The sequence below is a fragment of the Giraffa tippelskirchi genome, chromosome 10, assembly GCF_054371585.1.
Source record: "Giraffa tippelskirchi isolate mGirTip1 chromosome 10, T2T-mGirTip1v1.2.pri, whole genome shotgun sequence".
Lineage (NCBI taxonomy): Eukaryota > Metazoa > Chordata > Mammalia > Artiodactyla > Giraffidae > Giraffa > Giraffa tippelskirchi.
Window position 1 is genome coordinate 27450194 of NC_137284.1, and position 13959 is coordinate 27464152.

Genomic DNA, 13959 nt, shown 5'->3' on the forward strand with positions numbered 1-13959 from the left:
GGCCTCTGAGAGTCTTCCCCAGTGCATTCTGGCTCACCTCCTGCCGCAGATGCAGGTTCAGTTACTGGCAGACTAGATTTCTCCCCTGGCCCCCGCCCCGCACCTCCCCATCCTCTGGAGAAACGGGAGGAAGACCAGCCCCCGGGGCCCGGGACGTGCAGCCGGGTGAGCGCAGCCCGTTGCCCGAGCGCGCGGGGCCCTCGCCGGGCACCCCTCCCGCTCCCCGCGCCGCCTCCGGCGCGAGTGACAGCGCGCCCTCCGGGCTCGGGAGCGGCGGCGCCGAACAATCCCGGGCAGGGCTCGCCTCGCCGGTGACATCACTCCCGAAGATACTCCCCACTCTCAGCGCCTGCCTTCGCGAGGCGGCCGTCCGTTTATCGGTTTCCTTCCGTCCGCTGCTGGAGAGGGCTCACTGCCGGCCGGGGACAGAGCCGGGCACCGAGGAGGAGCGACTGGAGGAGGAAGCGGGGGAAGCGGAGGCAGCGAGGAAAGGAGGACCCCGGCAGGTGACAAGCATGAAATTCAGCCCAGCGCACTACTTGCTGCCTCTCCTGCCGGCGCTGGTCCTCGGCACCAGGTGAGTCCGGGAGCGTGAGTGACCCGAGGCGAGGGGCGCTGCCGGCAGGTCACCGGTGGGAGCCAAGGACAGACACCTCAGCCGTTTGCATCTCCCGCCTAAGTTGAGCGGGGGGCTGGGGGAGAGGTCTCTATAATTCAGACCCTGAAATTCTTCTGAGGGAGTGGAACCCCTTTCTAGTTATCCGAGTCCTTAAAGAAATCCTCGCATTCCTCCCAGTGAGGGGACCGAGTGTTCCTTTCAAAGACGCGTTTCCCTCCAGCCCTAGTAGTAGCCGACAGATAACACGCGGGTAGGAGACAACATAAAGAAGGGAATTAGATAGACAAGGAGAGGGTTGTCACCAAGCAGTGTCTCTAAACATTGGAGCTGTCTCAATAGCCACAGAGATTACCTCCTCCCCAAAGTGTGTCTGATTTTAAGGCACAGGGAACCAGCGGAAAAAATGACAAATCTTAGGAAATGGTTAGCCGTGTACAAAAGTTCCTGGACTTGTGAAATAGACGGCTTTAACATCTTGAGTGGGCTGACTGGTCTTGGCTGTCCTGTGAACAGGTCTAATTAAAGAGCACACAGGCGATTAAAAGTTAGAAGACACTCTCAGAGTGCTGATGCAAGGACCCTAGTCAGAAACAATTAAGTACTGTATTCCATCACTGGCCATAGATGGGACATTAAGCCCACGCACAGAAGAGCTATTTTTAGTGAAGGTTTAAAATGCAGTGATTGAAAAGAGTTTTGTGACTCCCCACTGTTGATCAAATCCCAAAGCTGGTGATGGGTTTGCATTTTTCTTCCACAAGGGCAGAACAAAGGTGGACTGTCTCATTGCCCAGGACTGAGCCTTTATTCTGCATGGCCTGAGCATCATATTGGCAGCAGTCTCTCTGCCTTGGCCACTGTAAAATAAAATGACCCACACAGGATGAGGATCTTTTCAAATCTATGTGAATGGAAACGTTATCTGATTATGTGTCTGGTGGATAATAAAGAGGGGAAATAGGATTATATCTAATCCTGAAATTGAGAAGTATAAAGCAAAGTCATTATCTGTGAGAAATCAGGGCAGCGAAATTCTTGATTCTGCTTCCAGTGGACACACCCTCTATCAGGCTCTCGTAACCCAACTTTCTTTTGAGTGTGAGGACTGTTTTATGTAGCCCCAAGAGTGGAAGAACTTAGTCTTTGCTTGCAAACAAAGCCCAGGTAACTTTCCTAGGCTAAAACACAGTATAAATTGGATTCTTTATTTTCTTTTAGGGTTGCTCATTACTGGAGTTCACAAAATGCAGATGGTTTTAAAATCACTGCCTCCCGATACTATAATAACTTGTTCCAATTACAGAGCCCATTTTAATGTTTGTGTCTAGCTCTAAACAATTCAGTGCAAATCATGCATAACAGTTATTTTTTAAAGCGTCCTGCCACTTACTCTGAACTCTTTGTTATGGTTTAGTAATTACTTGTGGATTCTTCTAGAGAAAGCAAGTTCTCCAAGTTTGGGGCACTTGAGTAGGTGCTTGTCAATATATTCAGAAAATTATAAATATTTAAACAATGGAAACTCTGCCCACAATGATTTTTAAGTACAGTGAATCCTTAGTGTTCCAAAAGTACATTTGCTTTTTAAGGACACTATAATTTAAGTGACTCAGAAAACTCTATAGTTTCTAGCTTCCAAAGTTTTAATGTTGGTTATATAATGCAAAAACAAAGAGCCATCGGCTTATAAAACTTAATTCTTATAAATAAAATTTTTAAAAATAGTCAATGCACATTTTACAGCAAAAACTGAATGAGCTGTCCCTAGCTTACTTTAGATAGGAAATATCTGCAGTGTTTGTGGTATGTGAAAACTGACCAGTCTTCTTTAAATTTTCCCTCTTGCCCACTCAACAAAAAGAACACACTGGACCTAAAAGAGTGAAACTTTTCCTAATGGGCGGTATGTTTTATTATTGTGATTACTCCGTAACAATTAATCTTACTGGATACCCAGATTACTTTGTGGAAATCAGAGAAACTTGACAATGAATTTGGAACTATCAATATGTCATTTTGTCAAGAAGAGCTTATATGTCAATGGACTCTAGCAGAAGCCTATTCTCTTTGTAATATTTAAGAGTTCTTGTAGGCATTTGGTTAATGTGTGGGTTAGAACCTGAGCTGAGCAAGTTTGCAAGAATAATTGCATTAGTAGAGATGAGTTTATTGTCCTGCTGAGAAAAAAAAAAACTGTTATAGCTGAGCTATGGCCACCTGTGATAGGGAGTTTTCTAGCCAAAGACTTCTGGCCAACTTAACTTCTTAGTCAGTGGTCCTGTATATGAAGCCAAAGACATTTCACCTGCTTCAGTCGTGTTGAATATATTAGCAGAGGGTGGGAGTTGCAAGATTTTCCTGTATCTTTTTGGTATTATCACTTGTCTTTTATTATTAAGTTCTTTCCAAAGTGTTAAAAATGTAGATCTGAGACTTTTGATGTGTATTTGTTTCAACATCTCTTTTCTGGATATAGCTCTTTTATACCTTGCTGTTATCCTTCCAATGGGGCTAAATTCAGTTCTGTTTTAAGGTAAAGGAATGTGTTCACTAAAGCAAATGCTGCAATTAGAGAAGGATGGTTACTATATAATAGTATTCTACCCACAGAGATGAAAACTCTCAAGTAGTTCTGCCTTTTAAATCTGAATTTTTGAATAGCTTTCTGTTTTTGTTTGTTTCTTATCTCTGTATTTTCTGTAGCAACTTTAGATGCTGAGGCACAAAAAATCCAACATTTTCGCCATAGTGAACAACATCTGTGCCCCTCAGTCAGAGCTACTTAATTTGTCCTGTGTGTGTGCATGCTAAGTCACTTCAGTTATGTCCAACTCTTTGTGACCCTATGGGGTATAGCCTGCCAGGCTCCTCTGTCCATGGGATTCTTCAGGCAAGAATACTGGAGTGGGTTGTCATGCCCTCTTCCAGGGGTCAAAGTAATGCCTCTTATGTCTTCTGCATTAGCAGGCGGGTTCTTTACCACTAGCACCCACCCTGGAAGCCCAATATGTCTTGAAAGAAAGCTAAATGTTCACCTTCAACAGTAGCCAAGAACCGTTCTCTGTTTTACAGCTAAACCTCATAGATTTAAAAAGAGCTGTTTAATTTTCTAGCATATTGTCTCTCCTGTTTATAGAGTACATATATTTTTTTAAATGAGTTAATGTTATGAATAATGTAGCTAATGCAGAAAGCCATTTAACCTATGCGCAAATAAATGTGGTCAAAGAAAGCAAACATATCTTCGGAGTAGATTGACTATACTTTTTAAACAGCCTTATTCTGCAGAAGCATTAAATGCTATTCGAAGGCAGGCAGCAATTCACTTTAGAAAGAAGCAGTATAGGTATAGAAAGGAATAGTAGGGTGAAAAAAGTCTTCAAAAGTTCTTGGTGAAAAGAGACCCATGGAGTGCTGGAGAAGGCTCATACTTTAGTCTGCTGAACCTCTTGTTCCTTTCTGCTGAAATTCTACTCTTAATACCTTTGGTTTTAGATGACTTAATGGGGAGAGAACGTGGCAGGGAGGAGTGAAGGTCTACTGACTTCTGGTGGTTTTCCATCAAGCAAGAACTTTAAGCAGATGGTCGGTTATAATCCTCCCAACAGGAATCACCTTAGAGGTGTGTCCTGGGCCCTCTGACCAGCAGTCATACCAAGTGTTTATTTTGGAATCTATTTTTAGATGGTATTATATATTGAAGATGCCCCAGGCTCCTATTTGCTCCACCTTTAATCTAACCAAGTTGATGGATAGGATAAAGGAAAGATGAGTTACAGTAATAACCCAATAAGCACCAAAATATTTTATTTTTAAACAAAATAAATTTGATATTGGTAGGAGTCTTACTATAACTCCCCCACATTGATCTGTGAAAGTGTGTGTGTATATATATATATATATATATACTTTTTTTTTTTTTTTTTGTCCCAAGCCCTGAACACAACAAGTCTTACCCTCTACACACCTTTATATGACCCAGCATAAATGTCTTGGTAAAAATTCCTCCATTCTGTGTAACTGCATTAGAGAAATGTATTTTCTAGGCTAAGAGGGTATTAACAACAATGTTTTGACTTTTTAAATTCCTTTTGTGCATCTTAATGGCCTGTTTCCAATAGCAGTTTTTTTTAAATGACTTATTTGGGGACTATCTTCGTGCATTAAATTTTCTTTATAACCAGTGAAAGACACTTCTCAAATTGAATTGACGGTACAGTTGTCCCAGACCAAACTCTATGTAATTGAAAGGGAGAACTTGATCTACCCACCAGGAAGCAAAAATCACTGCAACCACTGGCAGGTCTATATGGATGTAATGAAATTATGCTTTCTCATGCATGTTATGAGAGTGCTTGTGTGTGGTTGGGTGCATGGGTGCCTATTTTTGACTGACTTCTAGAAGAAAATATTTTTTAATAAATAGTGCTAAATCATTTAAGTAACCTGCTTAAGCAGATAATGTTTAATATTAGACTTTCTTTTCTAGAAAACCCAAAAAATTCCATTTGAACTTATCTTCATATCTTAACATTCAGAAATCTTTTCATTATCACACATCAAAAGTGCAAGTTAGTTGTTACATAAAGCATCAAGGCAATTAAGTAATAAATTAGTTATAAATACATATACCTAGAATCTAGTTATGTTCAGAAATATTTATAAATTAAATTGTATAAATATTAACAATATTTTAAACAAAGTTTAAAGTGTGAATAGAGGACAAAGCAAATAATACCAATTAAGCAGTATTAGAAATAACTTTTGCTGAGGATAATGAAAGAAAAAATATTTTGTAATCGATTTCAGTAGCTGTGAAAAGAAGAGAAGCAAACAGCAAAGGAAAAAAGGAAAGATATACCCATTTGAATGCCGAGTTCCCAAGAATAGCAAGGAGAGATAAGAAAGTCTTCCTCAGCAATCAATGCAAAGAAATAGAGGAAAACTATAGAATGGGAAAGACTAGAGATCTTATCAAGGAAATTAGAGATACCAAGGGAAAATTTCATGCAAAGATGGGCTCAATAAAGGACAGAAATGGTAGGGACCTAACAGAAGCAGAAGATGTTAAGAAGAGGTGGCAAGAATACATAGAAGAACTGTACAAATAAGATCTTCATGACCCAGATAATCACGATGGTGTGATCACTCACCTAGAGCTAGACATCCTAGAATGTGAAGTCAAGTGGGCCTTAGGAAGCATCACTACGAACAAAGCTAATGGAGGTGATGAATTCCAGTTGAGCTATTTCAAATCCTGAAAGATGATGCTGTGAAAGTGCTACACTCAATATGTCAGCATATTTGGAAAACTCAGCAGTGTCCACGGGACTGGAAAAGGTCAGTTTTCCTTCCAAACCCAAAGAAAGGCAATGCCAAAGAATGCTCAAACTACCGCAAAATTGCACTCATCTCACACACTAGTAAAGTAATGCTCAAAATTCTCCAAGCCAGGCTTCAGCAATATGGGAACCGTAAACTTCCAGATGTTCAAAGTGGTTTTAGAAAAGGCAGAGGAACCAGAGATCAAATTGCCAACATCCACTGGATCATCAAAAAAGCAAGAGAGTTCCAGGAAAAACGTCTATTTCTGCTTTGTTGACTATGCCAAAGCCTTTGACTGTGTGGATCACAATAAACTGTGGAAATTTCTGAAAGAGATGGGAATACCAGACCACCTGACCTGCCTCTTGAGAAACCTGTATACAGGTCAGGAAGCAACAGTTAGAACTGGACATGGAATAACCGACTGGTTCCAAATAGGAAAAGGAGTACATCAAGGCTGTATATTGTCACCCTGCTTATTTAACTTTTATGCAGAGTACATCATGAGAAACGCTGGGCTGGATGAAGCACAGCCTGGAATCAAGATTGCCGGGAGAAATATCAGTAACTTTGGATATGCAGATGACACCACCCTTATGGCAGAAATTGAAGAAGAACTAAAGAGCTTCTTTTGGAGAAGACTCTTGAGAGTCCCTTGGACTGCAAGGAGATCCAATCAATCCATCCTAAAGGAGATCAATCCTGGGTGTTCATTGGAAGGACTGATGTTGAAGCTGAAACTCCAATATTTTGGCCACCTCATGCGAAGAGTTGACTCATTGGAAAAGACCCTAATGCTGGGTAGGATTGGGAGCAGGAGGAGAAGGGGATGGCAGAGGATGAGATGGTTGGATGGCATCACTGACTCGATGGACATGGGTTTGGGTAGACTCTGGGAGTTGGTGATGGACAGAGAGGCCTGGCGTGCTGCAATTCATGGGGTCGCAAAGAGTCGGACATGACTGAGGGACTGAACTGAACTGAACTGAAAGAGCTTCTTGATGAAAGTGAAAGAGGAGGATGAAAAAGTTGGCTTAAAGGTCAACATCCAGAAAACTAAGATCATAGCATCTGGTCCCATCACTTCATGGCAAATAGATGGAGAAATAGTGGAAACAGTGTCAGACTTTATTTTTTTAGGCTCCAAAATCACAGCTGATGGTGATTGCAGCCATGAAATTAAAAGACGCTTACTCCTTGGAAGGAAAGTTATGACCAACCTAGACAGCGTATTAAAAAACAGAGACATTACTTTGCCAGAAAAGGTCCATCTAGTCAAGGCTATGGTTTTTCCAGTAGTCATGTATGGATATGAGAGTTGGACTGTAAAGAAAGCTGAGCGCTAAAAAATTGGTGCTTTTGAACTGTGGTCTTGGAGAAGACTCTTGAGAATCCCTTGAACTGCAAGGAGATCCAACCAGTCCATCCTAAACGAGATCAGTCCTGGGTGTTCATGGGTAGGACTGATGTTGAAGCTGAAACTTCAATACTTTGGCCACCTGACGAAGAGCTGACTCATTTTAAAAGACCCTGATGTTGGAATAGATTGAGGGCAGGAGGAGAAGGCGACGACAGAGGATGAGATGGTTGGATGGCATCACCGACTCAATGAGCATGAGTTTGAGTAATCTCTGGGAGTTGGTGATGGACAGGGAGGCCTGGTGTGCTGCAGTCCATGATGTTTCAAAGAGTCGGACATGACTGAGAGACAGAACTGAACTGAACTGAATCGACTTTAATATTGTTCAACATTTGCTAGTTGTGTGATATTAGATGAAATGCTTATCCTCTTTAACCAGTTTCCTCATGTAGAAATTATGACTACTCATAGAAACTACCTGAGGGGCTGTGCTAAAGACTGAGCATACCTAAAAAAAAAAAGAGCTTACCATATTTCCTGGAACATCAAAGTGCTTAACAAAAGTTAGCCCATGCAGCTAGTATTATATGGTTAATATTTTCATGAAATTCTGTTGTCTGTGATTGATCTGGACAAAGCAGAATAAATGAAAACTTGGCTGCAAGTCAATTGGAAGACACAAATTTCACTAGCGTGACAGTCATCATGCAAAAGAAAGAAACGATTGCCAAAAAAGAGGGGAAGCAGGAGAAATAATGAGGATTACCTGGTAACTCTCCCGGCTCTTTAAAATGTGTTTTGATGGCCAAGTGCTCTGGACTTCCGTGAACTCCATGAAAAATTGTGACATTTACTTTTACCGTATAGAATATGATTGAGCACAAAAGTACATACTTAGATATTTAACTTATATAGCTATAAATAAATTAAATTGCATTTAAAGTGCATAAATCATTAAGTCAAAACCGTGAGCATAAGCATCAATGAATAAAAACGGATGTGTTCAAGCTGCATAGGCAAGATTGATATAAAAGTTTCTACAACTTTATTTTCTACTTGTTAATCAATTTCATCATCCATCAGCAAGCTCTATAAAGTACAGATATTTAGGAAAATTACAGAAAGAAAATGTAGATTTTTTTCTACTGTTGACACCAATTTGAGAACTGCTAATATAGAAAAAGCTTAACTACTATATGTCTTAAGAAACATCACATAAAAGGGACTTTATACTAAACCAGCTTTGAAAACAGCTCTAGAGATCGTGTGCTCTCAACTAGCATGCATATGTTTTATCATAAACTCTTCATACTTGTACCATGGAATTCTGACCATTAAATGAAAACAATGTATGTATTTCTGCCATAGATTACTCTGTGTGTATGCATATGTGTCTGTGTATGTCAATTGAGTGGATCATAGAACAGGGTATAATTTGCTGCTAAGGGTAAAGAAAAAGCATAGATCATGTTAAATCTGCATCAGAAAAGGGCATATGTTTACTGGGACATTTAGAAATGCCGCTTCATGTTTATAAGATGCAAAAAACAAAATATCAAAAGTAAACCATTTTATTCAGACACAAGCTAAAGTTCAACCAAATAAACGCTGTGCTCTGAAAATGCTTTCATAAACACTAGGAGACATCGTTATACTATAGGTAGTGATTGCATTGCCATTATGTCTGACTTGTTTGGTGCTGCTTTGGAGTGTTTTAATCTCTTTGAGTGTACTTTAAAGAGTCTGTTATTGGGAAGCATGCTGTGAATGTAAGGTTGTGTTCTCATCCAAAGCCCGTCATATTAGAGGTGAGAAAACCAAGGTCCAGGATGACTGAGACCAGAGGAAACCAAAACAAGAACCCAGAACTTTTTGCAGTGCTTCTCTCTTCTATCATATGACCACTCTCCACAGCATCTCTTCTGTAAGTAAGCCACATTGGTATAATTGCTGCCTACCTTATATCCAAAACTATTCTAGTTATTGTAGAGTATAAAGTAATTTAAGTTCTCTGGCCACATAGAATCATGATAGAACAACAGGCTATATTCAAAGGGAATTACAGTAATGAGTTGGACACCATTTGTTCACCTGTATTCAGCTGTTTTTTTTGAAGAATGAGTTGGCTTTGAAAAGATTCCAGGTCATTTTCAAAACCGAAAGCAGCATTACAAATGAGTTCTCATATTTGTACACAGTTTACCTTATAAGAGATACACCTATAATGATTCCTCTTGGCTTTTGACTTCTATTGTAAGGTGATATTTTTGGTACCTTTGGAATCTTCTCTTTGAAGCTCTTTTCTATAAGTGTATTTCCTAGGAGATTTGCTTGCATATTCCTTACCTATTAAACCTATACTGCAACTGTGTGGTATTGTTCAATGAGTAGCATACTGAACTATCTTAGTTCCTAAATATGTCCATGCTTTAACTTATGATGACATTACATTTCGTTTGATTTACGTATCTCTATACTTTCATCATAGCCTATCAACAATTTATAGTTAGTAACATTTTTTAGGGTGAAGTGGTAATAGGTTTTATTCTACACATAGATATCATTAACTTGCTTCCTTTGGATAGATTTCTTAACCATTCTGAGACTTAACTTTCTCATCTATAAAATGGAAAATAATTACGTCCAACATTTAATGCCATTAGGATTGAATGCCATAGCTATGTTTTAGTGCATGCCATAGCTATGTTTTTGGTCCTTCAAGAAATCCTAAAACATGTTAGCTATTACTGCATGTAGCAATTAAAATTTAGTGTAGTGTGTTGATTTTATATTAGATACTTCAAGCAGTCAAAGTTTAATATTTTTATTAAAAATCAAAGTAAATCATTCCCCAAAGTGAATTTCAAAGTTTTTGACTGACACAGCCAAAATAATAAACTCATAGTTTATTTCTGATATGATTCTTCTAGGGGTAGGGTCTGGAGGAAATTGAACTCAGTGAAAATGCTCCTTAGGAAACCATGGAACAAAAAGCATGCAATGACCTGCGCCTTCTAAAGTCGTCCTTTCAGCTGAGCTAAGGTATCGACAAAGACTAACGCAGATACCGGGGCAGCCTTTATCTCATGTCCCTATAGATGATGTGACTTTCTGGGACTTGCTCCTGTTAATCATCAAAAGGGTTTCTAGTTCCACATCCTTCAGACTCTGTTCAACACACAGCTCTGAGCTTCTAGAAACACTTACGCAGTGAGAGTTTAAGGTTAATGAGGTAGAGATTACAGAAAGCGTTTGTGGGATCCTATGTGTTAAATCCAAAGAACATGGAATAACAAACAGACTTTGAGTCAGCCTTACTAGCTACATGAGTTTAGAAATGTCAATTAACATCCCTTTGGCTTCCCTTGTGGCTCAGATGGTAAAGAATCTGACTACAGTGCAGGAGACCCTGGATCAGGAAGAGACCTTGGGTCAGAAAGATACCCTGGAGAAGAGCATGGCTACCCACTCCAGTATTCTTGTCTGGAGAATTCCATGGACAAGACAGGCTGCAGTCCATGGAATCTCAGAGAGTCGGACACAACTGAATGCCTGACACAGCCACATTTTTCTCATCAATGAAGAGGCAATAACATTGCCTTTCTCATAGATTTGTCAAGAGGATCAGATAAACTAATGTACATAGAAATTAATGTCTAGCACGGAGAAATACAACTTAGTATGTTACCAATATTACATCATTCAACTGAAAGGATCAGAGAGATTTTACTCTAACAGAATGTACTTGCCTGTCAGAAAGAGCAGTCTTTAATAAAAACTTTTTACTTGGTGTAGGTAAGACAAAAGTTTTGTTGTTAAGTCACTAAGTCATGTCTGACTTTTTGTGAACCCATGGACTGTAGCATGCCAGGTTTCTCTGTCCTTCATTATTTTGCAGAGTTTGCTCAAACTCATGTCCATTGTGTCAATGATGTCATCCTACCATCTCAAAAGTGTTGGTGAACAGATTTTGGAACTCAGCCGTGTCCTCCCTTATTACAGATGAAAACAAGCAAACAAACAAATACACCTGAATGGAGAATGCATTTCTCCAGCTCATGTGGATGATTTGAGGCCAATGTGAAAGTCAATTCTAAATCACCCTAATCAATTCCAGTTAGGAACACTGATTTAAACATTACAACACCCTCAAGAAAAATAGTATGGAAAACAAGTGTGATGATCTAGCTTCTATTCTGAATTTGACAGCTCCAAATTATGTTGTTAATAATGTTGCTCATCTAGTTAAATGTTAAATATAGTTATTGAAATTATATTACTGTATCACACAAATGCCTTTAAAGAAGGTTCATTTTTCAAGTTTAACATGACAGGATCAAAAGATGTATCTTAAAGTAGGACAGCGTAAATACAAACAAGCCTTTGGACAAGTTGAGGATTCTCGATTTTAAAATTAAGCAGTCTCACAGTGCGGTCGGTATGGTTAGTCTTGATTTCCACAGAATGGTGGAGAAGGGCTGGGACGGCAGAAGGAAAGGAGAAACCTAATACACTAGGGCACTTTGAATGCTGTGTGTGTGAACAGAGAGGGTAGGAGTAGAAGAGAAAATCTGTAATCACTAGCTTTCCTCCTTTTTTTTTTTCTTTCTGTCATTTTTCTTTTTAATTTTGCCTTTCCTTATGCTAGCAGTCATTCAGTGCTGGTCTTTGCAGTAAATTAAGTCCTTAGCATCGGACAGGGAAGGTGAGGCTGGGAGGTGGAGTGGGGATCCTTTGAATTATAAAGGAAATAAGGAAATGCATGAAAAATTGAAGTGGCATGTTGGCAAGAAGCAGATATGGTTGAGTAAGCTTTATATTGTTGAGAACATCTTCAGATGCCACAAAGTGAAATGTGAGCTCTTCTACAAAGAAAAGTTCATAGAAGAATATTCATATAAAAATAGGGGCAGACATTTTTTTCTGCCACTACAATTTAGAAAAATACCGAATCCCTTATCTATGTCTTTATTTCATTTGGTATTGTATATAACATTTGAATTACTGATTCAGCCAGTAATGTTGAGGACTAATCATTGCCCTGTAGTGTGCCAGATGCTTACTCTCTGTCACTCAGCCCTTACTTTCTTGCAACACATTATACCTTTACCTGTTTTATCACTAAAGAGAAGGAGTTTGGGGCAAATTACACACTTAGTCCATATTTTCCTAGATCTTAGCTCGGCATTTCTAAGAATCATTTTATGAATGAAACTATAGCAATGCCCATAACGTCTAATCTCTGTATAAATTCACACTGAAGAAAAAAATAACTTAAAAATAAGAATTGCTGAAACCAAACTGTGCTGGCAAGTAGCTTCATGTTTGCATGACGTGGGACAGGCTACATTAAAAACATTCTTAAAGGATAAATTTGTTAGTTTTAAACTCGATAAGTTGGAACTGTCATTATAAGTACACAATTTGCAAGTTAATTTCAGTACTTCTATTTAGAAAACATATGTGTGTCAGACCAATATTGTTCGAAGTACACTCCTCAGTGTACCTAAATCAGAATTCCCGGGAACACATTAAAAAGTCTACTTCCTTGTTCCTACTGCAGACAGATTAGATTTTCTGAGGAAGGGGCCAAGAAATTTTCATTTTAATGTGGAATTTGGATGCTTTCCATACACAGGAAAATTTGAAAACCAATATTTGAAACTGTAGTATCTACAACACTTTGATTCTTGCACATTTGCTTAATGTGACCATTGCAGCTGAAGTCAGAAAGATGGAAAGACAGTGCTGTTTTGACAAAAATCACACCTATTTTCACATGTAGGTAAATAAATTTAATAGATGAATATCTTGTCACATACAAGGCTGCATTTATCAGTCAAGTTACATGAAAATAATTCTCTGCCTTCTGTGCTTTTCTACAGAGGACTGAGAAAATCTTCAAATAAACTGAATGATATAAAACTATATGGCATGGATTTATCAAGGGGCAACTCTATTTAGAAAGTACTTGAAAGCGAGGTGAAATCTTATAGATAACACTGAAAAGAATGAACACTTACCTCAATATCCTTCTTCACATTCATCAGTTCAAGGTATATGATAAAGAGGCGATAAAAACCAAGATCTATACTTGAGGCTATATAAATGCCTGTTGTTCTTCTACTTGGGGCAGGAAATTTGAGTTTTTAGACCAAGTAGGAATAATGTTTAGCCTGGTAAAAATGAAACTGTTGATACCCCTCACCTTCACTAGCAGCAGTTGGTTTTGACTGATGTGGAAAATCAAATTTATTCAATTACTGTTATGTATTAATAGAATATGCAACTGTGTCATCCATGCTGTCTTAATTCTCATCTTCTCGGCAGTATTAGTTCTTCTGGAGTAATAAAGAAATTGAAAGATGATTTGATAATAGTGAAGAACTAACAGGTGATATCTTAAACTAGGTTAATCCTCACAGAAGACTTACTTGTGAGGTGGTTGCTATTGTTGCTTCCCTTGTATATCTGTGGAAACTAAGGCACCACAGGGATTAGACTACTAGTCCTAGGCTATAAAGTGGTGAGAGTGAAAAGTGAAAGTGTTAGTCGCACCCTCTTGTTCCTCTGTGGCTCAGATGGTAGAAAATCTGCCTACAGCATAGGAAACCTGAGTTCCGTCTCTGGGTCAGGAAGATCCCCTGAAGAAATA

At 39.1% G+C, this 13959-nt stretch overlaps 1 protein-coding gene across 3 annotated transcripts in view; it reads left to right on the forward strand.

Moving 5' to 3' along the window:
- The first annotated feature begins 359 nt into the window (after window positions 1-359).
- LUZP2 (leucine zipper protein 2) overlaps window positions 360-13959 on the forward strand; it is a 487881-nt gene continuing 474281 nt past the window's right edge. For all 3 annotated transcript variants that reach the window (XM_081536540.1, XM_081536541.1, XM_081536542.1), the window contains exon 1: window positions 360-577. In XM_081536540.1, the coding sequence (XP_081392666.1) occupies window positions 516-577 (62 nt within the window). In that variant the 5' untranslated portion in view covers window positions 360-515. The remainder of the gene's footprint in view (window positions 578-13959) is intronic.